Genomic DNA, 17,588 nt, shown 5'->3' with positions numbered 1-17,588 from the left:
GGAGCCTCCTGAGCCCGAGCCACATGAGCAGGAGACTGCAGAAGGAACTGTGCTGTGTCTCAGAACAGGCATCTTTGGACCTAGAGCCATAAGCTTCTATTAAGAAGTCTGGCTGCTGGAAGCTGCTTTGCTGCTAGAAAGTCACGCATGGTAGACTCTCCAAAAGCAGATCTGGCCTTGGAGACTGGCTAGCCCAAGCACTGTTGGATATCTAAATGAACGTCCAGATATTTCTAGCTTTTGAGTCACTCACAGTCTTCAGTATTCAAAGACCACAATAGACGGACAGAAAGAAACCATCCCCAATATGCCCTGTCCAAATCATTGGTTCACAGAAAAATAGGAGCATAGTAAAATATGCAATTAATTTGGGGTGATATTTACAAAGAAGTGTTTAAAGTCCTTATCTCCTATTTGGTGCAGAATATTATTAGGCAAATACAAGATGAGGAATTTCTCACCTAGGAGAGTCCTGAAAGCATTCACAGAAGCAGGCATTGGAATTGCCTTTGAATGATACATTAGGAGCTTACTAAGCAAAGGAAAACATGTTTAAAAAGTTAGAACACCAAGAGAAGGCAGAATTCTTGGTGCATGGCAAGAATCTTGAAAAGGATTGAACAATTAGTCACAATGATGGACATGAAACTAGAAGTTATATAATGATAGTTTTTTGCTATCCCCCCAAAAAATTTATCTGAAGCTTTGTAGAAAATACTTATCACATTAGACTTATACACAGATAACTGATTATCAGCAGTATGAAAAATGATCTGATAGAGAAAAATATGAAAAGCAAGGATAACAGTGAAACATATATTTTTCAGATAAGAATTAAGAGTAAGAAATACAGCTTTCTTTTTATATCAAAATAATATCAGCTAAATTAGGATGGTTGTTTGAATTGGTAAATTATCGATGAATTTATGTGGTCAGGGAGTTATAATTAAATGCCTCAACCAGCCTTACATTTTGGCAAATTTAATCAAGGCCTTTTATATACTATTGATTTTAATGCAAATTTTATTATTTTTAAATGGCATCTAAAAGCTTCCTCCAGTATGAATTTTGGAGAAATATGGCTAAATAACTTTATCTTTTAATATTTTTAAGCTATCAACTGAGGACCTTTTAAGAAATAAAAAAACATTGAATATTGTACTATTGGGACACTATGGTTTTTTTTTTTGTTTTTTTTTTCTCTTTTATTTATTTATTTTTTTAAATTTTTATTAGCATTTTCCATGATTATGAAAAAATCCCATGTTAATTCCCTCCCTCACCCCCCACTTTCTCCTTTGAAATTCCATTGGGACACTATGTTTTACTTCATTTCCTCTAAACAAACAGTAATCAAATATCAAGTATTAAAATTATGGCAAGTTATATAAGCATAGATATTTCACATTGAGAATGTGTGTGTGTGAGTGTGTGTGTCTGTGTGTCTGTGTATGTACGTATATCTGTGGGCAACTGTAGCACAACTGTATTCTATATGGATTTAATTGATTTAACACAAGATTATTGTACTTTTTTAGTATAATAAATAAAAAATTAGTACTGGCACACTGTTGATGTCACCTGTTGTTGGGACAAGACACTGGGCCAAAAGAAGCTGATGGAGGGAAAATATTTATCTTGGCCTCCTGTTGTATCTAGTCAGTTTCACATTGCTGGAACGAACATCCAAACCAGATACCGATTATGAAAGGAAGGAGTTTACCTCAGGCTTACAGTTCTAGGGTGAAGCTCCATCAGTGGCAGAAGAAACTGCTTCCCTACCTCCAAGCCAAGAGGATAATTGCAGCAAGCTAACACCAGCACCAGCTCACACACACCAAAAAGCAGCAAGTAGGAGGGACCAAGGCAGAACTCAAACTGCTCTTCATAGCTTCTGGCTGGAAATTAGATCTTCCCCCAAACACACCTTAGGGCTAGACTCCAGGATTCACCCCACAGTGACACCTCCTCCAGCCAGGAAGCTGGACACAAGCTTTAATAAAAACCTGACTCTTTGGGGGACATACATTCAAACTACCACACCTACAGTCTCAAGAGGAAACTTCATGACAGTAGGAAAAAACATGAGCACAGTGTGGACATCACAATCTGCCACAGCAGGTAGAAAACAGCAGCAGGGGAGTGGTTCAAACTCTAGCAAGGAGGAGCTGGGTAGAACACCTTAAGTCCATCCCAGCAACACACCTCCTCCAGCAAGGCTCCACCTCCCAAATTGCCATCAGATGTGGACCAAGCATTCAAGACACATGAGTTTATGGGGGACATCTGACTTACACCACCATACACATGAACTTACTGGATTCATTATACCGTCTATGTAAAGAACTTTTCTGGAAAAGCCGGGCATGGTGGCGCGCGTCTTTAATCCCAGCACTCGGGAGCAGAGGTAGGAGGATTGCCGTGAGTTCAAGGCCACCCTGAGACTACAGAATTAATTCCAGGTCAGCCTGGACCAGAGTGGGACCCTACCTCGAAAAAACCAAAAAAAAGAAAAAAAAAAGAACTTTTCTGGGCCAGGGAAGGGCTGTTAACTAGGTCTTTCTGCAGTAAGCCATCTACCTCAGCATGCACCATCTTATCTACACAGACCACAACCCATCTGGGCATGTACCATCTCATATGCAGTGAAACGGTGTCCATGGTCAGATCTAGTGACTGATTTTCAAAGCAACTACTTACCTGTACATTTTTATTTTATTTACAACTTTGGTATATTTTGAAAACAACTGAACAAATTGATCTTTATAAATTGAAAATCAGATCAACAGCATTTTGTAGATAATTTCCATCTGCCTTTTCTCCAGTGTCCTATTCCCTTTCTGACCTATTTCTCTAAAAAAGATAGAACATACCCTAAGTTTTTTGCAATAACTGTATATACACTTACCCATAAACTGAGTATAATTAGTACACCTTACAAAGAAATAGCTTTCAGGGTTCTTTTTTTATCCTGTATATCACTTATATGATATCTGTGTCATATGAAAGTTATATGACATTAGTATTCTTGCAAATTTGTCTTTTAAAATCCCAGCTACAGAATCATCTTGGTTGTTCATTTCACAGAAAGCGCAGAGAAATAGAAAGGACACTAAACTATGAGCTTTGAATGGCTGTGTCCCTGTGTGTGTGACTAAGTAGAGGTCACATGCTCATAAGAGGTTTTAGCAACCTTATTTCTAAGAATCTTCACAAGGAAACACAGTGTTCTGTTTTGTTACCTCCCAGATGAGAGCTACCATGAGTATGGATTTTTGGGAATTCAGCAGCTCGGTACTGAATTGATTTGTTGTGCATTGTTTTGTTTTGTTTTTTTTTTTTAATCTCCACTGTCTGGCTCAGTCTCACCCGTGATAGACCCTCAATAACCAGTGAATGCATGGGTGTTAGAGAATTGTGGTTTCAAGCCTTTCTACATGATTCGGGCTCCATTCATCTCCAGAGAAGACCCAGCATTGCTGATTGTTTTGGTTGTGAATCATCTTGCATGAACCTTGTAGTTGCCTCTCCCAACAAGTTTCAGGGCTTATTTATCCTCGGGCTTTGCACATACTGCTCTCCTCCTCAGAGAACAACTTTCCAAGACATGCTGCACACTCGCATGAGCGCACCTCCTCTCAAGGAGAGATTCCGATCCCTGGCCCCACAGATGAGGGTGGCACAGGCGGGCACGCCCTGGGGTGAGGGAGCCAGCCCTTCCGTGCTCACTGCTGTGCGGCTGGATGGCTTGCTCAGCATTACCGCACCCCATTCACGCTGCACACTTTGCTCACTTAGTCACTTGTGCGCTAGGGAGTTCGTACGACAACTGGAATAATTGTATGTCAAGTATCAAGCCAGGTCAGATAAGCAGAGCCCCAGCCCCCTGCCATCAGGTTCTAGCTACTGAGGATGGCTTCATGTGTAGTACACCAAGCACACTTCACAGGTCATCCGACTGTCTTAACATTGAAGCAGTAAGAACAATTTTATTGCACGGTAACAGTTTGTTACGTTTACAGTCACCTATGCTATTTCAGAACTGAGTAATGAATATGGCACAAAGTAAAGCTTAAGATATTTCAGACACTGTTTTGTAAGATATACATGGACTATGGTTTTGATTATCTGATTGGTCACCAGGACAGTATTACTCATCTGAATGAAGTGCAGCGAGTGGTAAAATTTTCTAATGTATTGTTATGAAATTCTTTCAAGTGTTCAGCCTCCTTGTGGATTATGGATGTATTTGCATGATGGTTGGTTTAAAAATTGACTTACATAGTCCTAGATAATCTTATTTTTAAGTCCATAATATATTTATTTTATAGAAAATGTTTAGAATGATCATTATTCCCAGGTTAAGTATATTTTAGCACCTCGTCTCATTCACAGTGAATTGTTTTGCAAAGATATCACCGTGTTTCTAGTGCTCTTGTTTAATTTAACCAGCAAGGTCATATGTATTAGAAAATATCATTAGGAATGTAGCCAAAAATAACTATTTGCAGCTTCTTTGACTTGGCACTTTGGTTTCCAGAAAGGAGTCAGCTTCTCTTCTTCCTCAGGCCAACAAAAAGACATCAGGACCAAGTGAAATCCAGACAATGTGCAGCACTGGTTTTACTTTCATATCACATCTCAGAAACCAAAGCTCCAGTCTAGAAATCTGAGAGCATTTCCATGAGGGGCTAAAAAGACAGCACTGACATTCATGGAAAAGCAGATTCAATGACCATACACACACTCACTGATAATACTGCATATGTTTCCAAGGCACCTGCACAGCAACAGTTCAGATCAACATTGCCTAGTTTTGTGTGTTTTTGAACTTTAAACAAATAGAATCCTAATATGTACATTCTTTTGTGGCTTGCTTTTTGGTTCAGCATTGTATAAGTGTTTAATTGTGTAGTATTCCATTATATGAAAATTCAGTGGCTGATGGGCCCTATTTTCCTGTAGGGAGACATTTGGGTTGTTTTAAGTTATTTTACCAATATAAGCAGTGCACCTGTGGTTGTGACATAATATATGCAAATCTCTCTTTGTGATTGTGTACCTCATGGTGGAATTCTGAGTGATCAGAGCACCTGTGTCTGTGTTCCTTGGCAGTTAGTGACACATTATTTTCCACACTGATTTTAAGAGTTTTCAATATAATCAGTAATAAGCTATCTATTATCCTGTGAAAACTATGATGTTGATAATAGTGTATATTCCTTGGTCAATAATAGAGTTGCAGTTTTCATAATTTAATTATCATATATATTTTTTTACTTCTCACTGTCCTGTCTTCATGAAAGTAATTTTAGTCTTTGGCATATGTTTTTGTAACTATACTGAAGTGTTTGTAGGTGTTCTTTGGGTCCTAATCTTATAGTAGCATATTGCTGTATCTTCTCATAGTTTATAACTTGCCTTCTGTTTAATATACCTATAAATACAGCGATTTTTTTAGTGACAGTGATAGGGATCAAAGAAGAACTTCTAATGTCATCGAATGTATCAGTCTTCACAATTTTACATTTCTGCCTTAAACAAACTTTCTTACCCTACAATACTAAAGCTGTTCTCCATATGCTTCTTCTAGAAGACTTAAGGCTTTTTCTTTCTCATTTAAATGTTTTACTTGAGTTGAATTTTATGTATACTGTTTTAGGATAAGACATAGCATATTGCAGGTCTTCCATCCAGGTAGGGATACAGTTAAACCATTGATTTTCTTTCTCTTCTGTGGGACTGTTTGTCACAGCCAAATAAGCTTGATTTTTAAATGCCATGAACCCATCAATCTTTACATATTTTTCTTGGGCATCCACATTTGTTCTTGTTTACACCTTGACAAGAATCAAAAATATTATTCTTGGAATATTTTATGAAATGGAAGCAAGTTGCTATAAACAGTAGGGTATTCTCACTTGCATAAGTCTGCTCCTCTAGTCATGGGGCTACTGCTTAAACTTGGCTGAGAAAATGGCTTTACAAGATGAAACAACATCTGAAAATAACATTTTAAAAGAATGTTAATTCAGCTCCCAAAATGAATAAATAAAAGTCAGACATACTAACATTTTACAGAAACTTTCCCTGGATATGGTATTTTTTTTTTTGACAAATCTAGTTTTTAATCCAAATTACTCATTGTTAATTAGAAGACATAGCATAATTTTAACTTAAGTTATTGTATGTGAGAGTTTTAATTCAGTGTGAAATGAAGCTAATGGAACGTAGGAATCGGTCATATTGAGAACATGAGCCTGATTTTAGTGAGTGAAGAAGCTTCAATTTATTCCCTTTATTTAGAGAAATAAATACCTACGCTTTATCCTTTTTCTCTACAATTTCTCATTCTGCCATTAACCTTTCCTCTTTAATTTATATTATTCATTTATTCCACCCTTTGTTTTTTCGAGGACCCATAGTTTGAAAAGTAGTCTTTGTCTAGCTGTTTGAGTATAATTATCTTAGAATTTGGGAAGTGAAAGTGCCATGGTACCCACAAGAAGCTATCTGAAACTCTGAACCCCAAATAGTTAGATACTGCTCATAGATACTTGTCAAGTGATAAATCACTCCTTACTTTTGAACTATTTATAAAAGTTTTAAGATAAAAGGAACCATTTAAAAATATATAAAAAGCTAACTGAAGACTTTCTGAGAATAACGATCATATTTTATGTTACTTATATAATTGGTATGATTCCTTATTGATGAGCTGCCCATAATCCCTATTTAGTAAATATTGGCTAACTGAATAAAACTACTTGTTGGAATTTAGGATGTAAATGTCAGATGCGCCAATGATCAGAGGAAAGAAAAAATTCAGCCTGAATGTAGGATTTAAAAAAAAAAATCTTTGAAATTTAAACTGAGCTATAAGTAGTGGCTGTTAACTCAATTTTACAGAGAACTCCCAAGTTTCAAATCGCTTATTTAGTTTTTTATTAACATTGTAGATATATATTTTCTGAGTTATTTGTTTGCATATTTCACCCCTAAATATGATTTTTGGAACAGCATACATATGAACAATATAGTGAACTTGCTAAGATACATGTATGAGGATACTAATTCTTACGTTTGCAAGAGCATTGAAAATGCACAAAATTCAATTATGTATCTATGGATTAATAGTTACTATATTCAAATTAAAATAAATAATGAATGTAAAAGTAACTGAAATTTTAGAAGGTAAGACATCTCATACAGTAACATTATCAAGTTTCAAACCTATAAAGGTATAGAATAATTCTATTTTATAAAAAAAAAGAAAAGAAAAGCTAAGATGACATGAAATAGGAAAACTCACTTTGTGTTCTTTCATGCTTTGTAGAATTTGCATAAAGTCTTATAATAAATGTTGGGCTGGAGAGATGGCTTAGTGGTTAAGCGCTTGCCTGTGAAGCCTAAGGACCCCGGTTCGAGGCTCCATTCCCCAGGACCCACGTTAGCCAGATGCACAAGGGGGTGCACGCATCTGGAGTTTGTTTGCAGTGGCTGGAGGCCCTGGTGCACCCATTTTCTTTCTCTGTCTGTTGCTCTCAAATGAATAAATAAAAATAAAAATAAATATTTAAAAAATGTTTATCACTGTGAAAAAGATTGACTTTTTTCAGTTATAGAAATAGTTCTTATTATATTCTGTTGATTTCCATGAATGTGAAACTGTGGGCAATGCTCTTCTTTCAGTGAGCTGTTCTTGCTGAGCGCCCAGCGAGGCAAGGCGCTCAAACGGTCAGGTCTGTCATTTAAGCGCCTCACACTTTAGACGGAGACAGCAGCACTCTTGGAGTGCCCAGGATCTATCTATTTCAAACTTGTCCCTTTAGAGCAATACTTTCATCTTCAGCTAATTGTATAAATCCAAACTGATAGATTCCTGTGTTCAGGAGGTACAGTGTCTAGACAGTGAAAACATTTACAGAAGCCTTTCCAAGCCAGACTTCATAATTGAAATAATTAAATTCTTTCTTTGCCAAAGAGAACTAAAAGCGACTTGCACATAGCTCAGGCCAGAGTAAAAATATTGACTGAGTTTTAAGTTGGCATTGAAAACATATACATATAACAATGAACTGTTCTGTCTGCTGTATCATTTTTCTCCTACGGAATATGTTTTTTATGTTGAATTACTTGATGTAATAATTACATGCATATTTATTGTTAACCCTACTAATTGTCCTCTTGACAATGCCTAGTCCCTTGGCCTTCCTCTGAGAATAATGCTGTATGCCCTTGGCTTACTCAGGATAAGACAAATTGTATACCAGGTCTCGCGGTACCCAGCCATGGCGAGCTGTATGCAGTCACAAAGCCAAGGAGGACCCTTGCCAGATTCACTTTTAGTAATCTGCATAGCTCAGTGTGGATGCAGGGTATTTATAGTACACATATCTAGTATTTCTGAATTTTATCTGGTTGCCTTTCTACCCGCTGTAGAAGGAGCTTTCACATAGTTAATTCTATTAGCAACTGATAGTAGTAGTTTTCTACATTCTACAGCGCTTCACAACCATTTCCTGTACTCTCTAGATCACTTAGGCTGTATTATTTCAGTATTACAAGTAAGGGACCCACAATCTCCCCAAATGACTTGACTTACTTAAAACCACATCACTAGTAAGTGGAAGGGTGCGTCCTTCCTATGCGCTCCAACTTCAGGTGTCATGTCCTCTCAGCTAGAGCAAGCCGACCATGCCTCTGACCTTAGGAATCTCAGATATCTGGAGGAATTTCTGATTGTGAATGAGTTGGCTCAACTCATCATTCCTGCCCCCAAAGCCACTACTAATTATTAATACTGAGCATGTGACACTCAGTTTCCAGTAGCAAGGTTCCTACAAGGGCATGAGCACACGTTCCTAAAGCTTCACTGCGACTAAGTCTGCTTATCCTGCTGCCCCATCTTCTCAGCCTATCGCCATGATACCGAGAAAGCCGTCGTCGCTGGTGTCCAAACACCTCCCTGTCAGTGTTAAATCTGGTCAAGTGGTGACTGCAGCAGTGGACTGCAACAGAATTTAGTTTGTTATACAAAGATATATAGCCAAAGTAAATGGACATGGGCCAGCATTTCATCAGCAACTGCTGTGAATGTGGCATCATTACTACTTTATACAGATGACTGTTCAAGGAAACCCATGTGCTTGTACCTCTTAATCGTAGTGAAATTTATGGAAACCAAAGCAGGATGTAAAGTGTGGTAGGCCGTTATCGGAGTGGCTTGAGAAACCTGCTGTGCCAGGGAATAAAGGCGGTTACAATAGATGATCGGATATTTTATTTACCAACTTTGATTATGGCCCTTATTATGTACCCCAGAATATGTTAACTCAGATTAAATATAGACTAATTCTAAAGCAATTTTATATTTCTTAAATTTAAAACCATAGAGAAACAGATATTTCTCAATTATCCCAAAACAGGATTTGGACAATTTATCTGAATCTTACTTTTTTTTTAATCTACAATTTTTTAAATTTAAAACTAGCTTGATTTTCTTTTTCTGTAGGCTTGACCCTGCACTGCCTGAGACACTGAAGGAAGAACCTGTCTCCTCTGAAAACTTGTCTTTAGAAACTCTGAGAAACAGCAGCCCAGAAGCTCTCTTTGATGACATATGAATGTGAATTCACCCAGACCCATGGTGTCCACAGACCAGCAGGAAACCACCTCAGCAACAACCTTGCTCCCTTACAGCTTAGTGACGTGTGCACTGAGTTGAATCCAAAGTGCAAAATGGATCACACATTCATGTGACGATCAAATGTGATTAGAGTAGTATATTTTTTGAAACTGTTCATTTGCCTTGTCTATTCCATTACATAAGATATGAATTTCGTTATACATTTTCACATGTTGTATATGGTTTCTGTCTGATTACTTCCCTAGGAAGATTTTGAAAATAGGACCGAAATAAAACCATATCATTTTGAAAAGTCTGCAATTTCTTTCTTTTTTTGGGGGGGGGCAGTTTGAGGTAGGGTCTCCCTCTGGGCCAGGCTGACCTGGAATTAACTATGTAGTCTCAGGGTGGCCTCAAATTCATGGTGATCCTCCTACCTCTGCCTCCAGAGTGCTGGAATTAAAGGTGTGTGCCACCACGCATGGTTGCAATTCTTTTTGAATAACCATATTCTGAGAACTATGTTTGGGCATTTTAATTTGTGAGATGAGATAACATATATAAAATATATCTCTACTTTTGAAATTTAAAAGTCTGTTACATGCGCTGGAGAGATGGCATAGCGGTGAAGCGCTTGCCTGTGAAGCCAAAGGACCACGGTTCGAGGCTCAATTCCCCAGGACTCACGTTAGCCAGATGCACAAGGGGGTGCACGCATCTGGAGTTTGTTTGCAGGGCTGAAGTCCTGGCGCGCCCATTCTCTCTCTCTCTCTCTCTCTCTCTCTCTCTCTCTGCCTCTTTCTCATTCTGTCTGTCGCTCTCAAGTAAATAAAAGTAACAAAAAAATTTTTAAATCTGTTACATAATAAAAGTTCTAAGACATTGAAAGTTTTGTTTTCTTATATAGAAAAGCATGTTTTGCTGAACCTAAAGTTTTTATTATAGTAACTTGTCTGTGAAAGGTAAATGGAACACCAATTTGTGTCAAAAGGAACAGCAGCATACTTTTAGGAATGATCGATACTATCTTGCATAAAGACCCTCAGGAAGCCAAAGACTGTGCTGTATCAATGACTAGTCACAGGTATGATACCTGGGAAATCATTTTAACAATCATTATCATTACTTTCTGACTTCTCACTCTATGTTCATTTATCTCCCGTAGAACATTCATTCCCCCAAGTGCAATGAAGCTAACTCTGACCACCGTGTGGCCAGTCCAGTGACCGCTCCATGCTCGGTCCTCAGCACCATGTTGCCTGTCCAGTGACCGCTCCATGCTCGGTCCTCAGCATGTTGGTATGCCTCACACTCCTCAGCAAGCACTCTCTCCACATGACTGGTTCTTGGCGCTCATCCTTCTGGGCATACAGGTTTGCACTGTCGTAGCTGGTTCCTTCTCCTCTGCTCCACCGTTAAATCTACGATTGTTTTAGACTCAGTCAGGAGCATCTTCCTTACCCACATTGTTCCCATCAACATGTTTGTCACTCCAGAATCAACATAGCTTTTCCTGTAATTAAATTTAAATATCCATATTGGTATATATGTTCCCATATACTCACAGATACATGTGTGTATGGATGGATGGATGGATATATGTATGTATATACATATGTATATGTAGGTACAAACACACACACACACACATAATCATGAACTTTTCATAAAACACACACAGAGGAGTACATTATGTGAAGCACACCCGAAGTGTGATTTGATGTATTCTGATCATCATGCTTTTCTAGTCTTCCTGTCCTGGAGACTTCACTGCCATTAACCAGTTGCTTCAAGCTAAAACCTTTCCTTAGTGCCTTTGCTTTTCTCTCCATACACCTATTTTTACCTGCAAAATATAGGTTGACTTTATGTCTCTTTTTTGCAACTACATCTTCCTACTTACTTTCCTCCTTCCCCATAATCCATCTCAAACCAAATTTTAAAATCTTAAATAAGATTACTTCCCTATCTAGACAGAAGCCTCCAGTCATACCCTGTCGCCTAGTGAGTATAAGCTCACACCTTTGCCACAGTGTAAAGGTGTCATATGATCTGCCTCCCCAGCCTGAATTCCTGAGCCCATCCCTTCATTTGCTGGCTCCTTCTTATCTATCCTTCAAGTAGGCCAGGTCTCACAAGTAATGTGTACTGATCCCTTTGCTTAGTACCATTGTTAGGTAGGTGTTTATTATTATCTCTCAAAATAAAACCCAATACCATATTTTAGGGTGTTTCCCCAAAATACTCTTTTTAGAGCTGTAGGCTTCTTATTCCATGTTTGACAGGATAGTTTTTCCACTGTACATATAACTGTTTGTCTATCTACCCATCTATTAATCAATCAATCAACTATCATCTACCTTCCTATCTCTCAACCCATTGTAGCAGAAACTTGCCATATGATTTATCTCCATAGCCTCAGTCCCTGGATTAAGACTGGCTTTATAGAAGCTTAGTAAATGTTGAATGAATGCATGTCTAACACATGATAGGCACTCAGTCTTTTTTAAGTAACTGAACTGTTTTTAAAATAATGAACTCATTGAAAGATTGATATTTGGATGTATGATATCTTATAAAAGAAATAAGAATCCAGAAATGTTGTGTACTGTTTATTATTAATTGTAGATAGTATATGCATAAATATGTATACACTATTAATAATTACACTTTATTTGTATAAGGAATAGGATTTATTAAGTTTGGTAGTTCTTGCCTGAAATCACAAGATTTAAGAGGCTAATGGAGGAAGATTGCAGTAAATTCTAGGCCAGCCTGGGCTATGGAGTCAGACCCTACCAATGAAAACATTTTTTTTTAATTTTGTTTATTTCTATTTATTTATTTGAGAGTGACACAGAGAGAAAGAGGGAGGGAGAGAGAGAGAAAGAGAGAGAGAGAACGGGTGCGCCAGGGCTTCCAGCCACTGCAAATGAACTCCAGACACGTGCACCCCCTTGTGCATCTGGCTAACGTGGGTCCTGGGGAATCAAGCCTTGAACCGGGGTCCTTAGACTTCATAGGCAAGTGCTTAACCACTAAGCCATCTCTCCAACCCTGAAAATATGTTTTAAAAAAAGAAAGAAAAATTTTCATGCAGTTTAAGTTATTTGATGGATAACTCTTAAGAAGAAAGATCTGTATATATATAAATATAAGAAATGTAAATACATAGTTATAAAAAACTTAAACTTCTATTCAGTCATACTGGAAATTCACTATGATAGTGAACTTGCTGTAATCCAAAATCTGTGCACCGTGGATCGGAGAAGATTTTATACATGAAATATAATGTAGATAAATAAAATCAATTTCCTTCTCCTATCTCTATGTGTGTGTGGGGGGGGGGTGGGTGTGTGTAGTCAATGAGTAGACTCTTAGTGTGAGAGACAGAAAGTATATCCTAAATAATCATGATTGTAAAGTTTTTAAAGTTCATTGTATTTAGAAAATTTTGGATCTTTTAACTTTGTAGTGCAGTGTGTATTTTCATTGTTGCTGGGTTGTCAGTTTGATTCAGAAGGTGATAAGAGTACACCGCCTCTTGTCACAAGCTGTTTGTGAATGTGATGTGGCACAGTTGCAGACGTGACTGTTTCTGTCTTGTCCTTTGTGGACAGAGCTCCCTGGGTGTGATCCTGCCATTGCCCACTGAGCGCTGTGTGCTCACACAACCCGCTGTGAAACAGACTTCTCAGATGATCATTGAAGTGTAAGGAAGGCATTTCAATTGAGTTGTAAAGTAGCAAGTCTCTTTGGAACACGAGGATCCTCCCTCTAAGACAAGGAGGTTCCATTTCTGAAGGTTTTGCAGCTTGAAACTCACAATCTTGGGTCTGGCAGCAGATGAAACAGCCCAGGCTTCGTTAAGAAATTTCACAAATGAACATTTGTTGCTCAGGAAAAGATGTCTTTATTATGTTGTTTTTAAAGGTCAGGAAAGTACTTCAGAAAAGTTTTTGCTTCATGGCCTAGAAATCAAATTTATAAAATAAAAGACTTTTTTGAGCTAAGCAACTCTTTATTGGGTGTTGGTTGAACAAATATGTACTACTGAACAGTTAGACACAAAATACAAAACTGGGCCATGTGGGCTGGAGAGATGGCTTAGTGGTTGAGTGCTTGCCTGTGAAGCCTGAGGACTCAGGTTTGATTCTCCAAGTCCCACGTAAGCCAGATGCACATGGTGGCCCATGTGTCTTGAGTTTGTTTGCAGTGGCTGGAGGCCCTGGCATGCCCATTCTTTCTATCTATCTGCCTCTTTCTCTCTCTGTCTGTCACTCTCAAATAAATAAGTAAAATTAAACATTATTTTTAAAAAACTGGGTCATGTGCAGAAAAGAAGGATAAGTACATCTATTGAACACATATTTGTGCTGGCATCTCTTAGGCGCCAGGTATGATGATGAATGCAGAAGGTAAGTGCCTTCTTGCCAAACAGCTCTCACTCTGGTAAGGGATCTTGAGACCTCTCTCAAAGTGTAAACTGTAGACTTGAAAGCCCGATATAATAACCCGCTATATGAGAGAACTGGCAGGCTAGGGACATAAAGAGAACAACAATTAAAAGTTACAAAAAAAAGATCCATAGAAAATGAAAATTTTAAATTACGAAGCGAAAACAAATTCGGAGTGGCTAGGGGAGGATCTGAGAATGAGACTGTCTGCCTAGGACCCCAGCAGAGCAGAAGTCACAGGGTTGGGAGTGTGGTGCGCGTGGGGTTGGTGTCCAGGTGTGTGTGTCTTTCAGTTATGATTCTCCTGGCCGAGGTGAGATGCCTGGCAGAAGCAACTTAAGGGAGAAAGGGCGCATTCTGGCGTAGTGTGGGGCAGAGGGATGAGGCAGCTGGTCACATTGTGTCCAGTGTCAGAAAGCAGAGAGGCATGAATGCTGACACTTAGCTAGCTTGCTCCTGTTTTATTCAGTCTGGAAACCCCAGCCCAGGGAATAGGGCCACCATATTCAGGAGGGTCTTCCCACCTCTCTCCTGCTTGAAGAGAATTCAACATCAAGTTGTTTTTCTTTTCTTGATTCTTTCCTTTATCTTTTTGGAGGTTTTTTGTTTTGTTTTGTTTAATCCTAAATCCACACTTGGCAATCTCACAGGTAATATCCATCCAACATCAGTTTCTCATTTCCCCTGTAAGCATTTGGTGCTGTGGGAAAGCATCAGAGCGCACCTCCTTGCTAGTGGGTATTACGATGAAGGGCAGGCCCTTTTGGAGCCAGTGTTCCACTTCATGGAATTGATATTAGTCTTGAGCACTACATTTTTTTTAGAGACAGTTACCAACTTAGTGGGTAAATGTCAGTGAATTAGATAGTGTTTATGAAATCTGCTTACACAAGACCCTTCTAGAAATGTCTTGCTTCTTTAGGGGAGCAGTCTAGATATACCCTGTGTAGATAAGCTGGACTGTGTTCAGGTAGACCTCCTCTCTGGAGAGCCTGAAAGTAAATGTTTTTATAGATAGCCATTGAGGGGGGAGGGAGGGCATTACCATGGGATATTTTTTTATAATCATGGAAAATGTTAATAAAAATTTTTAAATATATGATAGATAGCCATTGAGATTTGGGGTAATTTGTTACTTAGAATTATTTTTATAGCATATGACCAATCTTACAGAATAACAGATAGGCATAATGGAGAGTACATAGGACAAAAATCACACTCTCTAGCTAGAGTCTGGTAAGACAAGATGGTAAGAGTGCACACTAGGATAGATCAAGGCAGACTTCTACCCCTTTGAAGCAGCTCATTTTCTCAGCCGTAAGGTTGGAGTCAGTATGATGATCGCATTTGTAGCAGTGGTGGGACGCAGAAACCGAGCGTTTATGAATCTCCTCTACCACGTGGTTACTCCAGCATAAAACCAGTTCACGAGACCTCTGACAGAGGTACGTAGAGCCAGATTATAAAGCTAGTAGACATTTCACCTCAATGAGATAAAGCTCCTTATCCTGCTCCCTTGATATCTTATGCTGTTCTATGGAGTTTTGTGGATTGTTGTAGAGTTTATGCCCATAATTACTTCTTTTCTGAATTCCTCTTCTTACTGGACTTTGAGTCTTTTCCATATCTTACCAACAATGACATTTTTTTTCTCACCTATGTGCCAATCTTGAACTTACTTCCTTTTCCTGGATTTCTATGATAAACACTCAAACCTCTCCCTACAAGAAAATATATCAAAAGTGTATGTTACAGAGAGACTATTTAGCTCAAGGAAATAAGAATTTAAAAATATACATATTTTTAAAAATTTATTTATTTGAGAGCAACAGACACAGAAATAAAGAAAGATAGAGGGAGAGAGAGAGAATGGGCTCGCCAGGGCTTCCAGCCTCTGCAAACGAACTCCAGACGCGTGCGCCCCCTTGTGCATCTGGCTAACGTGGGACCTGGGGAACCGAGCCTCGAACCGGGGTCCTTAGGCTTCACAGGCAAGCGCTTAACCGCTAAGCCATCTCGCCAGCCCAGAATTTAAAAATATTTTATATCTGTTTATTTATTTGAGAGGGAAAGAGACAAAGGGAGAGAGAGCGTGACAGCAAGAGTGAGCCAGGGCCTCCAGCTACTGCAAATAAACTCCAGATGAAGGCACCACCATAGGCACCTGGCTTATGTGGGCACCTGGGAGTGAGACCTGGGTCCTTTAGCTTTGCAGGCAAGCACCCAAACTGCTAAGCTATCGCTCCAGCCCAAAAACGAGAAATTAATATCTTACTTTATCATAATTATGTAAAATGTGTCATTTCTATTATAAGAATTTCTCATGAGTAATATAGCTTTGAGAGACCATGCCTCTTGCCCCACTATGCTCTGTGGTATTTTTCTCTCCCTTTTACTCTCTTTGCTTCCTTCTCATCTCAGTTACTTTTCACTGTAGAGAAACTTAGCTACCACACTCTTTTCCTCAGCCCTGCTTTTTGTTAAGCAGTCATGTGCCGTGTTCTGTGTAACACTTCCCTGGTGCTGTAATACAGTGATGCTTCATAGTCTTCACTGTCCATGTGACCTCATATTAAAGATGCCATGACTTCCAGGCCTGACATGACTTAACGTCCTGACTGACATCATTAATTTATTTAGAGAAGTAATCTGATTAGCAGGAGGGTGGTGGGTTTTCCATGGATGTATAAGAAGCGAAGAGTTCCAGAGGAAAATGTTGCCTGCTCAAACGTACTCTTTAGGCAAAACAAAAAACCCTGCCTTAGTGTTATAAATATTATCAAGTGGTCACTTATTAATTTATGTAACCATATTTGTCCCAAAATATAAAGCTTCAACTCTTTTCTATTGGTCATGTGTAGCTGGCTCTCCTTAAAATTTGGAATCTCACAGCATAGCTTCATCAGATTTTGAAACAGATTTTCATGGTTCTTAATTCATCACCCAAAGACTGTGTATTGAATAAGAATCTCATATTCTGAAAGAATTGTGACATCGAAGATGAAAAATAGAATTTGCTTGAGGATTCAGTATAAAAGTTTGTCATTTCTGAAAAAGCTTTGCTCTATTTGACTGTTCCTTCACAGCCCTGGAGATTGTGTATGGTACAGATGACTTTCACAGTTATTCCCAAACTAAAGGCTTCTAGGTGGCTTTCTTTCATTCTCATGACCCCTTTGTACTGGTGTCCTTATTTTTTCAGGAATTTTAACTTCCTGCTACATCCAAGGATGTAGATTTTATACAAAACCCTCAGCTGTAGTTCAAACACAAGTCCTAATAATTGTGTGTCTGCTTATGCACCAGACATTTTCTGAACACTTTTTTTTAAGCATTGGCCAGAATGGGAGACAGACAGGAAGGTAATGGGAATTATGAATAAAATTAAATTATACACATAACAGTACATATGACTATAGTTGTTTAATGAAACACATTATTTTGTACAATAATTAAAATTGACAACAAATGACGACATCACCCTTGTCTTTCCTGATGTTTGC

General features: G+C 38.5%; 1 protein-coding gene across 4 annotated transcripts in view; it reads left to right on the top strand.

The window, feature by feature from the left end:
* Nucleotides 1-9,908, top strand: part of Xrcc4 (X-ray repair cross complementing 4) — a 195,754-nt gene extending 185,846 nt beyond the window's left edge. For all 4 annotated transcript variants that reach the window (XM_045133526.1, XM_045133525.1, XM_045133524.1 and 1 more), the window contains exon 8: nucleotides 9,515-9,908. In XM_045133526.1, coding sequence (XP_044989461.1) covers nucleotides 9,515-9,626 — 112 coding nt within the window. In that variant the 3' untranslated portion in view covers nucleotides 9,627-9,908. The remainder of the gene's footprint in view (nucleotides 1-9,514) is intronic.
* Nucleotides 9,909-17,588: the final 7,680 nt, after the last annotated feature.

Source organism: Jaculus jaculus, chromosome 14 (assembly GCF_020740685.1).
Source record: "Jaculus jaculus isolate mJacJac1 chromosome 14, mJacJac1.mat.Y.cur, whole genome shotgun sequence".
Lineage (NCBI taxonomy): Eukaryota > Metazoa > Chordata > Mammalia > Rodentia > Dipodidae > Jaculus > Jaculus jaculus.
This window is presented reverse-complemented; position numbering and strand designations above follow the sequence as displayed.